The sequence below is a fragment of the Rhamphochromis longiceps genome, linkage group LG10 (assembly GCF_057381845.1).
Source record: "Rhamphochromis longiceps isolate RC_006_pf linkage group LG10, R_longiceps_female_GT1.1, whole genome shotgun sequence".
NCBI lineage: Eukaryota > Metazoa > Chordata > Actinopteri > Cichliformes > Cichlidae > Rhamphochromis > Rhamphochromis longiceps.
In genome coordinates this window covers 31098940-31120919 of record NC_140566.1, presented here as the reverse complement: position 1 = coordinate 31120919, position 21980 = coordinate 31098940, and the positions used below count along the sequence as shown (strand labels likewise).

At 41.3% G+C, this 21980-nt stretch overlaps 1 protein-coding gene across 3 annotated transcripts in view; it reads right to left on the bottom strand.

Moving 5' to 3' along the window:
* The window catches only part of klf8 (Kruppel like factor 8), a 90245-nt gene that overhangs the window by 66658 nt on the left and 1607 nt on the right, over positions 1-21980 (bottom strand). For 2 of the 3 annotated variants that reach the window (XM_085421302.1, XM_085421303.1), the window contains exon 2: positions 21546-21668. In XM_085421302.1, the coding sequence (XP_085277428.1) occupies positions 21546-21572 (27 nt within the window). In that variant the 5' untranslated portion in view covers positions 21573-21668. Of the gene's footprint in view, positions 1-14911; positions 14998-21545; positions 21669-21980 lie in introns of those variants that run through there. The other variant, XM_085421301.1, reaches the window with a different exon arrangement.

The following is a 21980-nucleotide window of genomic DNA, read 5'->3' as shown; positions in this document are numbered from 1 at the left end:
AGCCTTTTTTGCATTACACAGCTTTCAATCTACAAAACTGAATTCACACTAAAAAAAACACAGTTATTCTCTGAATGATTTTTAAAGCCGATAAGCATGTCCACCAGTTTTTTGTTGTACTTCAATAGGCACGCTTGGTGTTTCCAACAAAGGCTGACAATAACTCTGGAAAAAAGAAGCCCTCAATAAACATGTAAAAATGGTGGAAATAAAATGTCTCAAGCTGCCGTTATGTTGCAAATGTAGTCCACATGAAACATCTTTAAATGGATATTACTACACTAGAAACACAATTCTTGTCTCATAGCTTAAACAGACCTTGACAGCTCACATATATGGCATTAGAATAGCAGAGGAACTCGGAATAATTAAATGACTGAAATCTATATTTATCTCATGCAGACTGTGAATGAAAGACAAAAAACGAAGGACAAGTGGAAAAACGAATAAAAATAATAAAAGAAAAGGACAAAACCAGAAAAAGAAATTCCAGAAAAAACAGATCACAGAAAGAGAAGAGACACGAGACTCCTAACAAAGCCAAGCTTTCTGATGCAGCAGCTCACATGACAAACTCCCAGAAGCTTTATGACCTTCAGTTAAACCTAAAGTCTTTCCCTACTATTAGAGCCTTTTATTGTTTACTCCACAGGACTCTGGGCGTCAGCTCTACACAAAGCAGCCAGACAGTGACACAAGCCACCAGCCTACAAAACCTGCTGGCGAACAAATGGTGAACTCCTCAGGCCTGTCAGACCGCAGTGGCATTAAGTTACCGGACACCCTCAAGAGCCAGCTACCAACACTTTTATACACAAATACAGTTATTCTATAGAAGTCTGGCAGATATTAAACCACATAATACAGTTACATTAAGTCCCACTCACAGTGGCCTAGACACTGGTCAGCGAGCCCCTCACAACCGCAGGTTACTGAGGAAAATAATTATTCCCCAACCAGTTGGCGTGTTACTGGAGGTTGCTGGCGGTTGCTGGCTAGCAACCAATGACTGCTTTGGTCACTAGTTTGCATGGAAGATCTCAACTTGTGTAAAAACATTTACAACACAGAAAGCAGTATTGAAACTGTGGTGAGTCCACCACAAATTGGAAATTGAGACCTGCCTTCAAAATAAAAGCTGTACCTTACTCATGCACATAATGCTTTAAAAAGTCTAGCTTTTACTTTGAAGGCAACAGCCTGTCTCAATTTCTAGTTTGTGGTTTTATTACTGCTCGGTGGTCAGCTGATGAGTCTTCGCAGAACATTTCACAGCAATTCGCTATTGACCATAACAATACCAAGGATGTTTCTACTACACCACCCCCTTTACGACCAATTTTACCTAATGTCAGCCAGAAACCCCCAGCAGCCACTTGCCAATTGGTCGGGTGGCTGGAGCTTGCTGGGTTCACTAACTGGTCTGTTGTGTTCAGTGTGATTGAGGTTTTATGGCTGATTTAGACTTCTGCTGTGAATCTTTGTGGAGCCTACAGCAGGGGTGGGGAACTCCAGGCCTCGAGGGCCAGTGTCCTGCAGGTTCTAGATATCACCCTGGGTCAGCACACCTGAACCAAATGATTAGTTCATTACCAGGCCTCTGGAGAACTTTAAGACATGTCGAAGAGGTAAATCATTTAAATCAGCTGTGATTGGATCATGGTCAAATCTAAAACCTGCAGACACAAGCCCTTGAGGCCTGGAGTTTCCCACCCCTGGCCTACAACATAACCTATGCAACATGCATCATGTGCATAATGTGTTAATTCCCACAACAGTCTTTCATGTTCCAGTGTTTTACAAGCATCACCAGCCATGACAGAAACTAATAAAATTCAGGGACTCTTTCCCTTCTCCATCCCCGCTATTTATTGTTGCAGTCAGCTGTTTTTAGAGGCAAACATGTGTGTCTGTTTTGTACATTGCTTCACTCCCATTCTGATTGATGTCAGCATATCTCCTTGCAGGAACTTGCTAAAATCTATGAGACCTTATCTCACCTTATCAATTTGTTGTTCTACCCAAAAATGGGATAGAAGGAAACAGAGTTGTAGATGACAATGAAATGAATGGCGTAACTGACCTTGTGACATAAAAAAACCCCCTAAAAACCAAGGGATCCATTGATGTTATAAAATCAGAAATCCCCTCAGTACTTCTGAAATTTCAGACATTACTACATCTACTCTTAACGTGGCTGAATTATCTGCATGATGATCACTGGAATTTCTTTACACTGAAGAATTTTTTCCCAGGGAGAACTTTGTCCTAATACATATTTAAATCAGTACTAATGACAACAACATTTTGTCTCATTTCATCAGTATTTTCAACACCACAAACTTCACCTTCCACTGTAGTCTGAGCGAGCCGAACAAGCGAGCGAGTAACAGACAGAAATGTAGTCAATCAATAAAACAGCAGGTCTCCCAACCAGCTTAATCTCATCTCTAACTCAAGTGTTGATGTTGGGATGAAGCAACAACGACCCAAGTCTGAGAAATCCCGACCAACAGAGGAGGAGGAGGAGGGAAAACATAAAACACGAGTAAAGAAACCAACAAGACTTTCCAAATCCCAAGTGAAGCCTTTTAAGTTTTATTAGACGTACAGCTAACTGAATCACACATACTGTATGAGCCAACAGTCCAGCCCATCCCTTCAGATCCGTGCATGCGTGTGCGCTAAAATATTCTTCTTGAGTGTGGAGTGAGTGCATATGAGAGCATGAGGGTGGGAATGGATGTTTGTGTCTGTGTGTGCCTGTATGTCTGTGTCTATATGTCAGGTTGGGTATCAGACGCCACCTCTCTGGGGACACCTCAGGCCCTCCAAGGTTTGGAGGCCTATCTCCACCCACCACCACTTCCCCTGCCGGTGGCGGACTCCCTCAGGTGTCGGTGTGTTGGTGGTTCTTTGTGTCTGGGGGTGGGCGTCCGGGTGCACACCGGCTCACTCCTTGGCGGCCGCTTGTCGGGGCCTGGGGCCTGGGGCTCGCTCGGGCCCCTTTGGAGGTGGGGTGCCCCCGGCCTCTCGGCCTAGGGCTCGGTCACTCAGGCGCAGCTGGGGGCCGGCGGAGCTCACGGGCGCGTCACTGCAACTCCCCCTGACTTCTGCTCCGCGGCTGCTGGGCGAGCCCTCATCTGGGACTCTCCTCAGCTCTTACTGGGACAGTGGCGCGGCTGCCCCTCTGTTGGTCTTCCATGGTCTCTTGTGTTCTGGGGGCCTCTGGATGTCTGGAGTTTTGATCTCCTCCATACCCGCTTCACACCCTGGAGGACGGGGCTGTGGCCCCCCCACACTCCCTAGCAGATCATTACATGGAGAAACCTTTGGAATGCAAGCATGCTGATCCACACAGGTATGCACACATGGGTATTCACAGACGCGGACTAAAGCTTTCTTGGCTGCTGCCTCAAAGCACACTGTGCGCTGTCTATCTTGCGTGCTGCACAATATCGTTTATTACTTAGTAAATACTGATATCTATGACTAGCTAGTTTATTGTGATGGTGCTTTGTTTTCTCTATTATTATGTTGCTCTTTGTTGTTTGCTGTCTCCTCTGTTTGTTTTTGTTTGTTTGTTTTTTTTTTGTTTTTTTTCTCCATACAGGTGACCCAGGAGTTTTTTTTTTTTTTTCTCTCTCTTCCCCCCCCTTCTCACCGTCTCTTCTCCCCTTTGGTTTTCTTTCTTTCTCTCCCCCTCTCTCTCTCATTCATTCCCCCTGTCCTATTTATTAAAAAAAAAAAAAAAAAAAAAAAAAATGACAAAGGATGAACTGAAGCTCTGCCATCACGTAATGTCGCATACTGCTGTTTCTGATGTCATTTAAAAAAATAAAAATAAAAAAAAAATAAAAAAAAAATAAAATATTCTTCTTGCACAGCACAAGGCTATTAAAGACTGAAATCTAGAATACTTTTAATTAATTTAAGCCTTACTTGTCGGAGACAACTAACCATGTAAAGAGTTAATTTTTTTAAATTGATTAACAGGTAGTTTGAGATAAAATAATTAATCTTACTGTGTACCGTTCTGTTTATTTTAGCCTTTGTGTACAGCACTTTATGACTGCCTTGCTATGAAAAATGCTTGATAAAGAAACTTTACATTTTCAAGCCTTTTCATTGCAAGTAATTAAGCATTATAACAATAAACACTTTTAAATAGACTTTTTTCAACTTGTGTTATATTAACATCACAATTTCAAATTCAAACCATTAATTACTTCAGTACTTGCACAGAATCAATTTATTGCATTAAATTGGATTTTTATTTCAAAACTCTCTGAAAACCTGAATGGGCGACAGGTAGGGCTGGGCCATATTATACCGTTCACGGTAATACCGGTATAATGTTAGGCAACGATAGGAAAATGAAATATCGCGATAGAATGGGAGTAAAACGCGCATGCGCAGTGCCTTTGTTTTCATACGCACATGGCCGATTGTTGAGGAACCAGAATTGGTTTGTAAAAATGGTGCAACTTCCGTGATGTGGAACTGGTTTGGTGTTTGTCCGTCAGATACACAACAAAGCACATTTTTTTGCAGAACATGCAAGCGGCCGTTGTTATTCTCGTATTTGTCGGACTAAGATGCTCTTAAATCTGGGAGTAATCTGGGTCCTAAACTCCGTATATTTGACTTCAGGTCAAACAACACTGCAGCATCACTGAGAGTTGAAAACTGTCTAAATTCTTTCATCTTTAATAAAACGATCAGCATTGCTGCTTTACCAGGTGTAACTATGAAGTTTAACTTCCAGGCATCCATGAAAACAAAATTTATTACATTTAACGGAGTTAGAAGTTAGCAGGAAGCTAGCGGAAGTTAGCTCGCTAGTTTCGCTAGTTACCTAAGCATGATATTGCATGTTCTGACTGAGAGATTTCTGAAAAAATTCAAACGTACAGCTCTGCTATCACTTCCAACATAAATGAAGACAGGAAACTAAACAGCAGTGACGTTTGTAGGGTTACTGAAGTTGGGCTAGCTGGTTGATGTCCTACGTGATCGCTAGCGACACAGCTATGTTAGCATAACATAAACAGTGAAGCTGGAGGACGAACACTAACACTTGTCCACTTATAAAAGTTAACGTGAAGGTTCTTCATGGTTAGAGACAAATGCAATCGCATGGCAGGATGCTGTAAACGGACCAAACTTCAGTCAGGAGAACAACTGAGATAATCCATCCACAATACGAGGTTAGTCATTAATATACTGCAACAACATGGGAATAGAGCAGCTGCCAGAGAATTCAACATTAATGAATCAATGGTACAGAAGTGGAGGAAGCAAGAAGAATGAGTTTAATAAAGTTTGATTTATCTGACTGCTTTGTTTCGCTTAATGTGCCTTATAATCCCGTGCACCTTATGGTCCGAAAAATGCGTACTGCACACTGCAGTTTAATGTTGCAAAGCACCTCTTTTTAACTTCAGTGGATATTATACATGGTTATGCTCAGGATATGTCAGCCCATTTCTACTGGAAATGCCTTTGGGTTAAACTTTCAGCAAGGAATTTGCATTTGCACTGTTACATTTTTATAAAGCTTTAATGTACATAAAAACCAGCTTCTTGTTTAAGTGAAAATAAATGGAAGGTTGTCTTTTTGCGCTAGTAATGTTGTGGAGTTGTATTTTGTCTCGCATCAATTATATCGTCAGTTATATCGTTATCGCAAATTTTCAAATATATATCGTGATAAATATTTTTGGCCATATCGCCCTGCTCTAGCGACAGGTACATCAAAAGTACCCACTGTGTATGTGTACATAACATCTGAACAAGACCCTATAATCAATATAACCCAGTAGTTTTTAGTGGCTTTTTTCAAAATAAAAGCTTCTAATCAAACAGACATACTTACCACGAAGCTGTTTAAGTTTCAGTTTTTTGTTTTTGTTTTTTTAATTCAAACATCCTAACACTCATGTATAAACTTTACTTTTACTTTTCACAGTTTACATACATTTGTATATCTACACACATTATGTTTGGCAGCTTTAAGAAAATTAATTGTTTAAGTGTTTTACAATTGTTTTTATTTTCTTTGTTGCATGCAGTCAAACCTTCAATTCTGCATTAAAAACACAAAAATTGAAAAACAGTTGCTTTTGTTCGCTACGTCCAGTGACTACTCCAGGAAATGCTGTGTCCCAGGTTAGCAGTTTGTTTAGAGTGAACAGAAGGGTAAGCGGAAAGCTAAGACGTTGCCAGAATCATAAGATGTACAAGCATGACAGATTAGCACATTTAGGCAGACTGAGTTAAACTGTCATTTCAATGTATAGTCAACACAGATGGCTACTGGGCCGGCCAAGCTGTTCCAAGGAACCCAGCTCGTTCGAGTGCGTCTGTGTCTGTGTAAATAAGCTTGCAAGTACTTTTTTTTTTATCACTAACGGTACCCACAGCTTATTTACAGACACTTTACAATATTTCCATCTACTGCCCACTTTTACTCCGATGTTTGCGACAGACACTCCAGGTAAAGATGAAACCAAACAGAAGACCAGGTGTGCGTTATCCACAAACAGCTGCCAATTATGTTTGTAATAATATTTTTGCCCAGCCTGGCCGGCCATTTATTTTGATTAATTTGGTGATAAACTCCACAGGAAGTTGGTTTTTTTGGGGGGGAGGTTTTATCTTTCATGGAAAACAAAATTTACAGGGGTTTCTTGTTTTTTTTTTTGTTTTGTTTTTTTACATGCTGCTAAACATTTCTTTTCCAACATTAGTTTCACGTCCCTGAACACAACTGTTCATCTCTCCCATCTCATACGTAGTGATTTGTGGCCATGAATTCAAAATTTGTATTTTCCGCTTCTGAAAGTTGGAAAAAGTGACACATTTTGGGGTGTCTCGATGCATGCTCACTCATCCAGGTAAGTAAATCCCAAAAGGTTGATTCCCATTTTCAGTGGGAGAAACGTGAGAATTTGCATATTAATGATCAAGGAACTGACCTCCCAGCCCATTGTTCATTCAGTGGTGCTAGTTTAGTCATTGTGCAATGTACTATTTATAAGGCTGGGGAAACCTGCAGTCAGCTGAGACCGAAGAAGTCACATGGATGAGTGACGAAAGCTTTCTCCCACTGAAAACGCTACGTCCAGATGAACAGAATCAACTTTTGGGACACATTTTGGGGTTGTCTGTGGAGCAAATGATTTTGCACAACCAGAGGCAGAAGTTCAAGTCCTACATGTCACAGATTTGTCACATCATGTTACCTGATTAGGTTAAACTACACATGGTTTGGGTTCAAATGCAGTGATTAAGCTCTGAGAAGGTAACACATCTTTACTTTTAGGGCATACATGTTAGAGATACAATAGATTTCCATGAACACAAACAATATCAAAATCGTTAATCATTAATTATTTGACATTTTTCTATAAGTTTAGGTGACAGAGTAATGTCAAACAACATCATCGACACTAGTTCCTGCTTATGAGGTCTAATTATTATGTAGCGCTACCAGCAGAAGACTAAAGAGCATCATGGTGAACAGAATCAGTAGGCTGTATCCTCCCATCATTGGTAAATTTCTGACAGAATCCCCTCAAATATCCACTGACATTATTTTTTCCCAACACTGGTGGGAAAAGGGGGTATGTGTTTTTCCAAGTCTTAGAATAAATCTGGTGTCTGAAATTATCACTTAATTAGTTTATTAGAGGAAAAAACACGAGTTCTTCTCGGCCTCTCCTTTGCGCTTTTTTGTTTTCTTAATTTGCACCATCAGTCTGGCAGAATTCACATTTCAAGACTTCATTTTGAATCCCAAGAAATTAAATAGTGATATTTTTTTCAGAAGCATTTCTGGCATTTATCTAATAATTTAATCCACGAATATTGAATGGAAGAAATGACTAATGATTAAAATTGATATGGATAATCCTGATGACTACAGTGAGATTAAGAAATAGGCTGCCGTTGTTCAAATCCAGAGCGAAATGCAATTGAGACCCTAATGGCTAAAACACTGAATTTCATTCTCATCCATTACACTTGTTAGTCAGTGAGTGAGAGCAAGAGAGCTGCCAGAAATTCTATTCATTTCAGTGTCACCTCCAGATGGTGTAAATGTGTAGACTGTAGTAGTGAAAATATGGAGGAGGAGGAGGCCTGTAATAGACAGAGCCACAGTCTGCCTCTTATTCATGTACTGCAGCAGTCTGTGCATCTTGTAACAAGCTCAAATAGTCCATCACGACTTGAACTGGATCCCAGTTTAGTCATAGCCGATTGTTACAGATCTGACAAACAATGAACCAGAGTAACACTCCAGATTTGAGTACTCATCTCGACTTTAAGAAGAGGCACGCACGTCCGCTGGAGGCTTCCATTCATATACCCGACTCTGCTGACGGATTCCAGCCTACATCTGAGAATGTAATCATACGATGAGCTACGTGTGATAGCGAAGCATTTAGCGCAGGGTTGAATCATTTCAAGGTCATAAAGTAAGTAGGATGGCTCTACCCAGTATGAACGCTGCTTCATATCAGGCTTGAATTTTGGTAACATGACAGGAGAATCAGCTTTCTCTGCTCTTCACTGCCTTCGCCATACAAACAGCACTGTGTCTCTAAAAATAGCCCTAAAGCCCTGGAGCAGGGCAGCCTGAACAAGGCCGCCCAGCAAACAGAGAGAGAGAGAAAAAAAAAGAGAGACCATGACACCACTAACAACTTGACTTCCCACTGCACCACTCAGCTGAATCCAGGGCAGGAAAATCCACCTCTAGATGCTGCTGGAATGCATGTCAATAATGAAAACCCAGTGTGGACGAATGAGTGTCAGGACCACAGGAACAAATGCAGCCATGGGCACGCATATGCGCCAAAAACACCATCCACTCTTCTGGGAAGGGTTTTCCCAAACCTTGGGAAGTGGGACTTCCTCCCACTCAACCACAAGAACACGCAGAAGGGAAGGTTGTCCCGAAAAAGAAAAGGGTCTTCCTCAAAGTATTCACATAAGTTATCTGTAAAACACCATTTTTGATGTAACACTGAAGGGACCCTAAGCTTTCTTTCCTATTATATAGTGCCACAGAGGATACTCGTATCAAACATGACCAAAATTTCATATGATGAGGTCATTGCTCAAGTAATTCCCATGAACCAAAGGCTACTTCTGGATCTGTAAAAAGCCAGCAGCTATTCACAATATGGTCATCTTATGCTCAGAAGCTCCACCCACCTCATGTTCAAAACCTTCCGTTTATGACAGGCAACCAATCAGAAGAAAGCTGGAATTCTAAAACAGCATATGCACGAAAGGTCAGGATGATTTTGAACTGTAACTCATGCAACGCTACGCTAACAGAGTCATAGAATAAAAGGGTAAAAAATGGTTTTTACTGAAAGGTTTTTCTTTCAGTAGAGTGAAGGGCCTGAGCATAAAACTGTGGACCCAGTCTGCTCCAACAGAAAGCTCAAATTGAAGGTTGCAACATATGTAAACGTGGGAATAAAACCAGCCTAATTAAATAATTACATTACATACCTGTCCCTAGCCTAACTGATCATACGTGGGAGTCTATTCATTGTTTCATGTTCTGCCACACAACATCTTGTCTTCTTTTCTCAGAAACTGTGTCCCAACCTCTACTCTTTTCCTCCAATTCTCCATCTATCTGAGCACATACTACCATAAGGGTACAGTATTTAGCCGAAATGTGTTCTGTTCAGACATTTATGGCCGGTATTTATATATTCTTTTAGATTTTTATTTCACTGAGCGTAATAAATGGCTGAAAAAATGTGGAAAATATACATCTTCTTACCTCACACCGAAGAGAAGCACAGGTCTGACATTTGCCTCACTTCTGCTCTCTTGACTAGTGGCTTCCTATTAATTCTCAATGATTCAGTGGCTGAATGACCGGACCACACTACCACCTGCCAGCAGTGACCCTTTTGATGGCTCTAATGCACCCACTCCATTCCTCACATCATGTCTTCATACCTCATTCTCATTTATCTCTCCTTTCTCTCCCACATGAACAGCCAGCTAGGCAGCTAACCAGCTTTAACTTAGCTTAGAGAGTTAGAGTTGGTTAATTATGTCACTCGTAAGCACACATACGAACCTTTATTTCAGAACAAGTTGGGATACTGTGTCAACAAATGATTTAAACTCTATATTTAATTGAAAACAGCACTAAAACAACATATCAAAGGCTGACAATATGACATTTTACTGTAAGGACGCGGGTATGTTGACCACTGTGTTGCATCACCTCTTTTAAGAGCACTTTGTAAGGGTTTGTGGAATTGCTGTAGGTCTGAACACAAAATCTTTCCCCTTCTTTCTGCTTCTAAACAAGTCAAGGGCTCCTTTGTTCTATTTTTCATTTCATTATGGAGCAAAGGTTTTCAGTCGATGGCAAGGCTGAATTGCACCTAAGATGAGTTTAACACTTGTACTTTTTTGTTCATTCTGATTATTATCGGCCCACGAAATGGTTGTCATCACAACCATTTGCACCTATGACCAATGTAGAATTCCCAGTTAACCTAACAATCATGTCCTTGGATCGTGAGAAGAAATGCCCAGAATGGTCACCGGAGAGCTGGTTGATTTGAATCCACTGTGCAGCCCAAGTACATGTTTAAAATTTTATTAATCATGGTCCCACAGTCATTTATTATTTTACTAATTATTACCACTTAAGCATATTTACATTTTTGGAGGTATTTATATGTCACAAGCTTAAGACAATGTTTAAAAGAAGGACTGCCAGTCTTTTCCTCAGAGTGAGGAATGCTGCATATCCTAATGCAGCGGTCCCCAACCTTTTTTGCACCACGGACCAGTTTAATGTCAGACAATATTTTCACGGACCGGCCTTTAAGGTGTAACAGATAAATACAACAAAATAAAATGATACGACCAAGACAAAAACTGTGATATTTTGTAAATATAATAATAAACGCGGATTCACTGTGTAATTGTGTAACTTAATCAGCAGCGTCCTCCTGAAATGCGCCAACAACACTAAGAGTAACATCCTCCTCTCTGCCCCTTAATGCTCTCTGGTCGCTATTGTAACGTGTAAATATTTCTTTCAAAATAAGATACACAACTACAACACGGGAAAAGACCCAGGGAAGTTAATGATAAAAACAATGAAAACCATACATTTCACACCCGAGCCTCAACTCTCGCGGCCTGGTACCAAACGACACACGGGCTGGTACCAGTCCGTGGCCCGGGGGCTGGGGACCGCTGTCATAATGTAACGCTGATAAAATATCAGTACTTTGCATCAGCAGATGCTAAAAGCCAAAAAGTTTGAAAAAACTTCTAAATTTTAAATGACTTCCAAATAAATGTATTCTGTTCTTTATTTATTGTAAAATCTTACATGACAGCAGTTTAGACAGATTTCTGAAAAAAGAAAAGAAAAGGAAACGTTGACATCGGTTCACAAAGGTGAAGAGAAGAAACTTCCTGCCAGCAGAGTGTCACCCATCCTTTATGCTTGTCTCTGTCGGTTGCTTTCAGTGTAGGAGATTGAGGAACTGAAGCTTATTGTACTGCAGCACGCTGTAAATTACTCTGAGAGCTTCGCATAAAATGGAAAATGGAAAAGCGCAGTGATCCGGTGAGCTCAGATACCTAGCCGCCACCTGGAAAACACTTACAGGATGCTTATTAGAGCGCCCTTAGCTCAGCCAGTGAAGCATGAGACTCCTAATCTCCAGGTCACAGGTGCCTTTAAATTTCAAATGCACCCCTGGATACTTCTACATCATTACAAAGAATTGATTTATGACAGCCAACGCATGCCAAGTTCCTCTGGTCAGGTGTATTTTTAGTGAACCGACTTTGCCTTAAACTATTATCTCAACCACCTCGACTTCAGCTAGGGTTTTTCAAGACTGCCTTAAAAAGTACACCTGTGTCACATTTATTGCTGCCAAAAAAACGTTTTCTGTTAATGGAAACAATGGTGCAATGAACACCTCATTGCAAACCACAGGTGGCAGAGACTCAAGCAACAACTCCTCTTCCAATAGCTCTCCAAACATTAAAACTGATGGTTTGATGGAGCAAAAATGACTCTATGGCCCGATAATGGCTGATTGAATCACTGCAGTGTACACATCACTGCTCAAGTATTTCTAACCGCTGACATTTTGTTTTTAACCCACAATTCTGCAAAGTCACCCAAGTCACACACCTTTGGAAAAAACCTGCAAAAACTTTTCCATGACATGGCATGCCAATTCATGTGAAGCGAGGTGGATTATGACGTATATGAGGGGGTGGAATGAACAAAAGTACTGACAATAACGCGAACAATTTTTCTCTTTGATAAAGAAACAAACCAAGCCCGTTTTGCAGACACGTTGATGTTTTGAAATCCGTGAAACATTGTCAAACTTCATGCTGCTGCTAATCAAAAGAAAACCTTCAGTTGCAATCCATTTAGAACTAATCATTGCAATCAGGGAACTGGCTCATTGAGAAAAAGTAAAATACATAAAAAGCTTGAAAAGAGGTGCAGAAGAAGCTCAGCAGAGACTAAAGCTCAATTAAATTAAATTCTATTTCTATAGCGCCAAATCACAACACTCACCTCAAGGCACTTTATATTGTAACGATCATACAAAAACAGAGAAAAAAAACCCAACAATGAGAGAACCCCAATGAGCAAACACTTGGCGACAATGGGAAGGAAAAACTCCCTTTTAACAGGAATAAGCATTCAGCAGAACCAGAAGACAAAAACAGGATGTCTGCCTCCCCAATCCAAACTGGGAACTGGTTCCACAGAAGACTGGTCTGAAAGCTGAAGACTCTGCCTCCCATTCTACTTTCAAATATTCTAGGAACCACAAGTAAGAAGTGTGAGAGCGAAGTGCTCTATTGGGGTGATGCGGTATTTTGAGGTCTTTAAGTTAAGATTATTCTAGAGAAATTCCTCTACATATTCTTAAATGTGGTCCAATTTAACCTCCTAGGACCTGGCGTCCACATATGTGGACATCACATTTTGGGTTATTTAGACCAAAATACTCAATTTTGCTCTACATGGGCCTGATATCCACTTACGAGGACATTATACTGCTACTGTTCTATCAGAATTTTAAACAAATATCCTCATATGTGGCTCTTATTTTTCTTAAAAACAAAAATAAGGTAAAAAAAAATCTGGTAATTCTTTGTTTTTACATTCATCGGGCCCCAATATGCCCAAATATCAAAGAGAAATTAAAAATGTATGCTGTGGAAGAGTTCGGGTCTTAGGAGGTTAAAGGGAATCGCCACCCAGAGCAATTGGCACTCTTAATTTGCAAAAGCCGTGTTTTTATCGAGGCGTAATGGTTTTTATCATTTGGTTGAACAGCAAATGCAAACTTTTGTGAATCCTGCTAAAGAAGATGACTGTGTTGCAAAGAATGATGCAACGTCTTGCATTTATAAAGTTTTTGTTTAGAAGTCTCAAGTATCCAAAAAACAATAAGCCTGTGTTTAATGCATTCCTGTTCAACAACAACACTAATCAAGGGGCAAAAACTACACGCAGGTTATTCGTTTTTCCGTACTGATGGAGCAAACTACCACATACACAATGAGCCAAAACCTGCAAAACCACAAGCACGGCTGATAATTTCAAAAAAGTAAAACAAAACAAACTAACTAAAAAAACATATCAACTTTCATCGACACAATTTAGATACAAAACAGCAGCATTTCAATCCTCATTTCTGAAACACAGATAACCTGAAAAGTCAGCGTGACCAGAAATCTTGGCAAACTGCTGTTTGAGAGCATTTGAAGGGTGAGGTGACAAGCTGGCAGCAACCGGCTGATTCTGGTCCCTCCAATCATCTTTGTCACCCTGACAACTCAGTAGAAATGTGTCTCATACTCAGTGCTAAGCAACAAATATTTTAGGCAAAGACTTTAGATTTTCAGGTTATGCCATCAGGGCTCTGTCAGTACAAATTTATTCTGCTGGATTTCAGCACAAGTTGGTCTAGATCTCATGAAGAAGCAAAAGACAACAAGACACAACCTTAACCAAAGAAGAACTAAGGCAAGTTATCCATAGGTGCTTTTGGTTCCAGGGAAGTACCCCCTTATATGTGTCCACAAAGCTTAAAGTGGTTACATCAAAAGTCCTAAAAGCCCCATTTGTGGCATCTTTTTTAAGTTCTTGCCTCAAAGGATCCTCTTGTGCTGGAGAGAACCTACCTCTGAGTGGCACAAGTGGACACTGATTGGTCTAGATTGGCGCAACACTGCCAACCACCATATTAGAAAGGGAAAAAAAAAATCCAGGTTTGATATTTGTTGTGTCAGCAGCATAATAAGCAGACCTGGCATGCAATGAACACCGAGTTTAAATCTAGATGCAGATGTCCAACTCTGCAGGAGCAGAAAAGTTTTTCAGAGAAGAGACACCAAAGTGCTTTTTTTAAGCATCACATTTGATGGTGATTCCAAATATGCAGTTTTCATCTTCCAATGATGACCGAAATCAAAGTTAGTTTACATAATACTTCAAAATAACTGCCCAAATAAATGCCTGGAGGCATCGTGGGATGACTGCCAAGAGGAGAGACTAGCTTCTACAAGTCCACAAATAGCTCAAAAAGATGAAACAATACAAAGAAAAATGGATGAACAGTAAAGTCCAGACTAATTTGAGTAAATATGAAACAAATTTAAAATGCAATTTTGATATATTAGAAGCTTTTCTTTAATTTAATGCTGCCATTTCCTCTCAACTACCCGGGGCATCCACACAGAGCAAAGCACCGTATAAAGAAAAGGGCGACGCTGTAAGAGGACAAGTAAAAGAAAAACACCCTGCAACCAAAGCAGATCTCATTTGGTGCCGTTTCTGGGTGCGTTCTTGGGTACTTACAGGCATATGGTGGTAATGCAAAAACAAGGGATTCATTAGGCGGGCTTTTGGAGACTTCTCATTAGCAGCACCATGAGCTGTGGTTCGCCTCCGGAAGCATTCCTACTGTTTGTGCCAATGCAGACAAAAAAAGGCCTTAAAGGTATGCAGTTCTCAGAGGACCACCCCAGTGGGTAGTTACCCTCAGGCAGTTCCCAGAACTGTTTGATCCTACTGGACAAACACTCTGAAAAAAAAAAAAAAAAAAACCTGTCACACCAAAAATTGATGGGTTTGAGGTGTTTTCTATGGACCCAGCTAATACTGGTTTAGCACAGCTAGACTTGTATCAGTGTATCCGTTATGTGACAAAAAAAAAACTAAAAGATGCTTCAGATGGTTTAAAAGCTCTGCCTACATTGTTTGGTGTCCTCCTAGCACTGTCTACACCACATGCAGCAAAGTAGCATCAAACCATGAAAAAAGATAGAAAAGAGTAAAAAAAAGAATGTCACAGCAAGTTCAGGGCTTCTGTCAGAGTATTACTGGTCTAAGCTGGCCCACTGCTAAGCCTATAGATCTGATTTTCTTACTAACATATAAAGCTGCAACTGCAAAATTTCGCTAATGTGTCTTATTAGCCTACGGTCGGTACCTTTGGTTGCCTTATTCCAAGAGGTCACCACATTAAGGCATTAAGACCCACATTAAGAGTTCACAAGCTTGTGATCCCCCTAGAACACCAGTATACCTGCTGCACTGGTGTGTATTGATGTAACGTCACTATTGTCATACAGTACCATTTGCCAAGGTGAAACGGCGAGCATAATGGCTTCACATTCCCAGAGATCTATCATGTCCCGTCTCCCTCACCTCACCCTCAACCTCTCACAGCAGATGGCTGCCCCTGCCTAAGACTAGTTCATCCTGTTAAAAGGGAGTTTTTCCTTCCCACTGTCACCAAGTCCTTGCTCATCCAGGGTTGTTTAATTGTTGGAGTTTTCTCTCTGTTCTTGCATAGTCTTTACAATGTAAACCATTTTGAGGCAATTTGGCGCTTAATAAATAAAACTGAGGGAAATGTGTTAACCACTACATGGACTGCTGTTGCCGTTTAACAGTTTGAAAAACTGCAAAGAAGTTTGAAAGAGAAAGATTAAACCAGTAGGTTCTCAGTCATCCAGGTCAGGGTAGACGTAGGAGCTTGTAAATAAAAAAAAGACGACAGGACTTCTTTAAGTTTGTGAAGACCTTTTATCTCTCAATTTAGAAAAGTCCCGTTACCTTCATTTTCAAGCTCTTAAGAATTATGTGTTCGGCATCCGTCAACTGGTCTCTCTTGATCTCGTTGCTCTCTGTGTATGCAGATATGTGCCTAGATCATCACATCTCATATCAGTCTGTGCCTCACGATTACCACTATATGGGGGTTCATACTGCTACATTAATTGAGTCCAACGTTAGGCTGTTCATGGGCCCTCGGGAGCCAGTAAAGCTGCCGGCGTTAACGACTTTCCTGGCAGGGACACTAAAGCTGCTCACCAGTTTGTGAATTACACAGCTGGAAAGTTAATAAACAATGACCCAATTATTTACTTTCTCATTGTGTGGCTATCGTACTGCGTGTAATACCAGCCAAAATATCAATATCAGAATTGTTTACTCCCTGAAAATAACATTAATTATTTAGAAATATTCAGTGTGATTCCCAAAAGGCCCCATTTCCTGTTTACATATGGATGTTAAGGAAAAATAAAATGATTCGACTTCATTTCGACGGCCAAACTTTTTGCACAGTATCGTCCGTGTGCAGGCACAGAGGGGGTGACACAACATCCCTGTTCTGAGAAGTTTGCTGAAACTTTGTTCAGCATTGTTAATGATTGCCTACAGTGTGGCATCTGCTCTCTGTTGCGCGCGCGCACACACACACACACACACACACACACACACACACACACACAGGCAGACTTTGTATTCAAGGGCCCTTTGCTGCTGATGCCCTGCCCAGGAATGTACAGCTGAACCTGCTCTCACATACAGTCCAGCTGATCCAACAGACACATATGTGCACACACGCACACACACATAGTATAAACAATTGAGCATGCCCAGCTATGCCTCTGATGAAGACTCTGAGCAATGCTATCACTTTAACCATGATGGGAGGAAATTGATTTCCTCTCCCACGCTTCAAACACAGCTAACTGGGTCAGAGGTAAAAGTAAAAACAGAAAGCAAGGCGAAGGGGGGCTTTGAAAATGAAAGAACTTGAGAAAACCGATGAGACAACACAACAACAACAACAACAACAACAACAACAACAACAACAAAATGCTCATCTATTACAGTCCTCCTAAAAGGGAAAGTTCAAAAGAAAGTGCAGCACTAGGTAAGTTTACAGCTCATGATGGGGCTGGGGGGATGCCACTAATGTTTACATCCTGTCACACTGTCACAAGCACAAGTTCCTCATTGGGGACACATGCACACTACTTTCTGTGCGATGACACACTTGCTGGTGGTAATTCGATGAAAATAAAACAGTTCCCACATGAAAGCGCTCACAATAAAGTCTGCTGATATTTTTTTCATGTCTTTGCATAACCAGGTCATGACTTCTGGAGAAAGAATCTGTGCATCACCTCTACAGCTGATATCTCCAAAACTGGGCAATTCACACCAAAGAAATCAAACTGGAACAACAATACTTCAGGCCATATTTTATTTTCTGAGTCACATTTTATCCTTTCACCATAATCAGCCAGTTTCATTTTAACTCCTAATGTGCAAGTCAGTGACGAAGCACCACATAAGCTGAAATGATAACTTTTAACAGTGTAAACAAATGTCTGCTTTGTGATTAATTTCACAATCAACTGCATTAAACTCCTTTAGCTACAGTTCCAAAGAGAGGTACATCTTTGAGATTTCACCGCCACAGAGGAAGGCATGAATTTTATTTTCTGGGTTTGTTTGGAGCAAGCAGAAAAAAAATGTGACAGTTTGCACCAACTGTGAAAAACTTGAAACTGCAAAGAGACTAAAAGGCGAGGCTTGGTGAGGCGAGGCATCGACTCGGGTCTACAAGACCTCTCCACTACAGTTCCAACCGCATAAGTACAGTGCAGAGAAAACCACAGCAACAGGGTACATGAAGGTATGTGAACTTCTCAGCAAACTGACTTTGACCTCAAAAGATCACCTGCCAGTTGCACTGCTGCTTGCAACTTACAAAAAAAAGAAGAAAAAGGAAGAACTATACCTTTTTTGGTAGGTGGGGTACCCTAACAGAGAGACTTCTACTGCTCTGATGTTTGGTTTTAAACATTGTAGCATGTGGCATCTGTAAATACAGGTAGATGCTAATGAAAAACGGTAATTAAAGTACAAACCCTTTAAAAGCATTGCCGTTCCAGTTCCACACTGGCTGCAAAAGTCCTGCAGATTTACTGGATTTGGCAGAAAAAGTGCGTGAGAGCCAAGCTGTTGTACATGTGCTTTTAAAAGAGTCATCGAAACGTGGCACAAGTCATAAAAGTCATTCTCTGTTTAATGGATTCACTCGAGGCTAATTATAATCAGGCAAGGGAGCGGCTGTGACAACACCTCGCTCGGTTTCTTGCAGGCTGAAAGGATCTAATAACTGTTAAAAATGCAGAGATTACACAGAGTCTGAGTTTTGTTTTTAAAAACTGGTCTTTTTCAGTCACAAGGCTTCAGACAGATCTATTGGTCTCCACTTTCAGGTAAAAGCAAATCAGTCAAGCTGTTTCCCCTGGAGACAAAAGCACTTTTGACCGTTCATACAATTTTTGTTGTTTTTTTTATTTAAACAAAGCTGGTCGTGCAGGAATTTATAGTGAAGCTCCATCACGCAAAAGACGGGAAGAGGTGATGCTATAAAATCAAATGTTCTTGCTGTTCACTAAAGAAATGCTGAACTTTAAAAACAGGCAAGAACAAGCCTGTAAAGTTAGATAGAGGCCTCAAACATCCTTCCCATTTAAGGGTATAGTCAACCGGCTAGAAACACTGAGATCATTTCAACTTCCACATCAGCTCCACCGCTCAGAGAAATGTTTGTATAACTACACTTCCCCCTAGCTGCCTTACTCACCCTTCATTTGGCATAAACAGCAGTTATTCTCATTTTAGAGTCTGCTGATCATTCTAAGAATAAGAGGAAATGCATGCATTGTATGCATATGAGAGATGCAGAGTTTTTTGTGTAGGGGAGGGTATTTGCATAGTACATACAGTACCTGCTCTATTATCATGAATGCTAGATGCATCGCGGGCCTCACAGAGAAGCACTAGGTGCATAAGTAAGATTGGCCATTTCCTATAGCTGTTAAAGGACTGTAGAAAAAAAGATAGCTTTAAACTAACTCATACATGTGTACAGGGTCTCTTACGCTGCAGAACCTCCGTATGTTCTCTCTATGCCTGTTTGGGTTCTGTCCGGCTACTCCGGCTTCCTCCCACAATCCAAATCAAAGTGTATGTTTGATGAATGGAGTGTGAATGGTTGTCTGCCTCTCTGTGTGTGACCTGCCCAGCCCTTACCCTGCCTCTAGCCCCATGGCAGCACCGCTCCTCGATTTGGATAAGCAGAAGAAATTGGATTCTACATCAAACAATCCACTATGCTCTCACCCATCACATAACGAAACGTTTGCATGTGCTTTGGTGGAAACTTTGTAGGTGTCTAAGACTGACATCTCTTGACGGCCAATATTGCCACTGTCAACAAATCAAAGTCTGAATCAGGAGGTTGGAGGATGGAGTTCTATCAGCACCAAGACTGGGGTTCACATCCCATTTGGCACTTCTTCTGTTTTTCAATTTTCCATAGGGGACTTTGACATATTCAAATATTCCCTCCATCCATTTATTCAATTCAACACATAGAGACAGACAACCATTCACACCTATGGGCAATCATCACAAGAATCCCCAGTTAACCTGACCTAACATTATACTACAAATGATCGGAAATGCACTAAGAAGCTGTTTGTCAGCTACCATTAAACACAAAGGAGAACACTATTCACTGCTGGGTGTTGGACCTGTAAACTGAGTGCGCCCCAGCTCCTATTACAAAAACTGCAGAAATATGCAAAGTGAATGGATTAACTGTGCAAACACCACAATGTAAAGGTAGCATCTCACAGTCAATTTAAAGCAGATCTGATGGGTGGCAACGTCTGGAGAATAGCCAAATACTTCCAAGTAAAGGAGGATTTTCAGGCTAAAATATGTATCCCTTCTCTTCACTTTTGCTTTCACCCTGTAGTTAAGCTTAAGCACAGAAATTGAATATTAACCCTGCAGACTTCACCCCAAAAGTGGATTTAGTTTTTTGTTTTTTGTTTTGTTTGTTTTTTAGATTGCAGTGTTTTATGAAACGAAGTGAAATACAGTCCACTTTAGGTGCATGCCTAAGCCAAAAAAAGGGGGGCAACACAACTGGCTTCATGCCTTTGTGTGTGCACATAAGCTAAAAAGTGTCTACTTCACAACTTCCTATTACATAGTAAATAATCTGTTCCAGATGGTTGCGAGCCTTCATAATAACTGTCATTTAATCAATGAACCAATCATCTCCTGGATGACTTCTTCTGGTTTCCGTCATTGCAAATTCAACATCGTCCAGCACTGAAAAACAACAGCTGTATTTCACACAGTCCTCCACCTGCCACCCCCCACCCTCTCCACGCTAACACGGGATGTGATGTCATAGGCGTTTCACTACACATAAGCTGAAATTGAATTGATGAACTGATGCCAGTGTGTGATCTGGCATCTGCTGCACTGTACGCTGCATGTCACCATTGGTCGGTCATGCAGATCCACAGATCAAAGTTCACTGCTTTATCAGGAAACCTGAAAGTGCTGCACCAAACTGTGGCTGGGGCTTCATCACCTATCTACCCAGCCAGCCAGCCATCAAACAAACAAACAAACAAACAAACAGATCTGAAGCTGCAGTGATGATATACTCCACACGCCAAGTTTCATTTAGTTTCGACCAGCACCGCCATCCTGACTGACACTCAAAACGAACGCCGCTGAAGCGCAGAGGGTAACATCTCGGCAGCAGGAGCCCGGTGCAGAGTTAAGCTGGAGGCAGTGCACCTGGCTGCTTTCCCAGAGTTGTGTTTGAAAAGAGGCTGCTGGCCCTTTAAAAGCTAAGATGGTGTCCTGCAAGCTGCATTTGCTGCCTTCCGTTTCCTTCCTGCCTTTCAGAGATCGCAGAGCATTCAAAATTGAACCTGAACTAACCTGGCGCACAGAGGGAAAGCCAGATACACAGGACACACACAAACACACACACAAGGAGGATTTTGTTTTCCTTTTTCTGCATTAGAATTAGAGGACTCTCGGAATGATGTTATTGCAATGCAATGAGGTCGCTGTTACAAAACTCTTCCACTAATTTGCAAAATAAACTGCCTGCAAGGACACACTTGTGACTGTTATAGAAGCACAGGCTATATTCGCTCACTGACAGTCATATTTTTGGCTCATGTTGGGTTGACAATGTCAACTCTGCTTGTGTACAGGCAGATCACCCACACAGGTAGATGTTTCTTCTTCTTTTTCTTTAATTCCTCCACTGACCAGGGCAAAGCCAATAACGTGCACTTACTTTCTTGTTACGGGTCTCCGTGTGCATCTCGGTTGCCGGAGCGGTGCAGCGGCGGAGGGGTGGAGCAGCAGGAGCAGGTGGGGGTCGGTCGGGGCTTTGGGTGTAGCTCTATCTGAATCAGAACTGTCAGGGAGAGAGAGGAGGGCTTTTTTGGGGGTGCTAGTTTTCCACCTTTACAGTCAAATATTTCGGGATATAGGAACACGATCCCTGCCTCTTCCAGTGTTTCTTTTCAGTTCATATCCGCGGCGTCGAAGGCTCCCTGTGCTTTTACCCCCCCAAAAAACAAAAAAAAAAAACAGCCAGTCTCTCTGTGTCTCTCCCTCTCTCTCTCTGTCGGCGTGTTGTTGCCGTGTATTCAAGGGCTGGGCTCTCTCTCTCTGCCTTTTCCTCCTCCGCCTCTCCCTGCTTGTGACCCCACCCTGCGTCCCCACC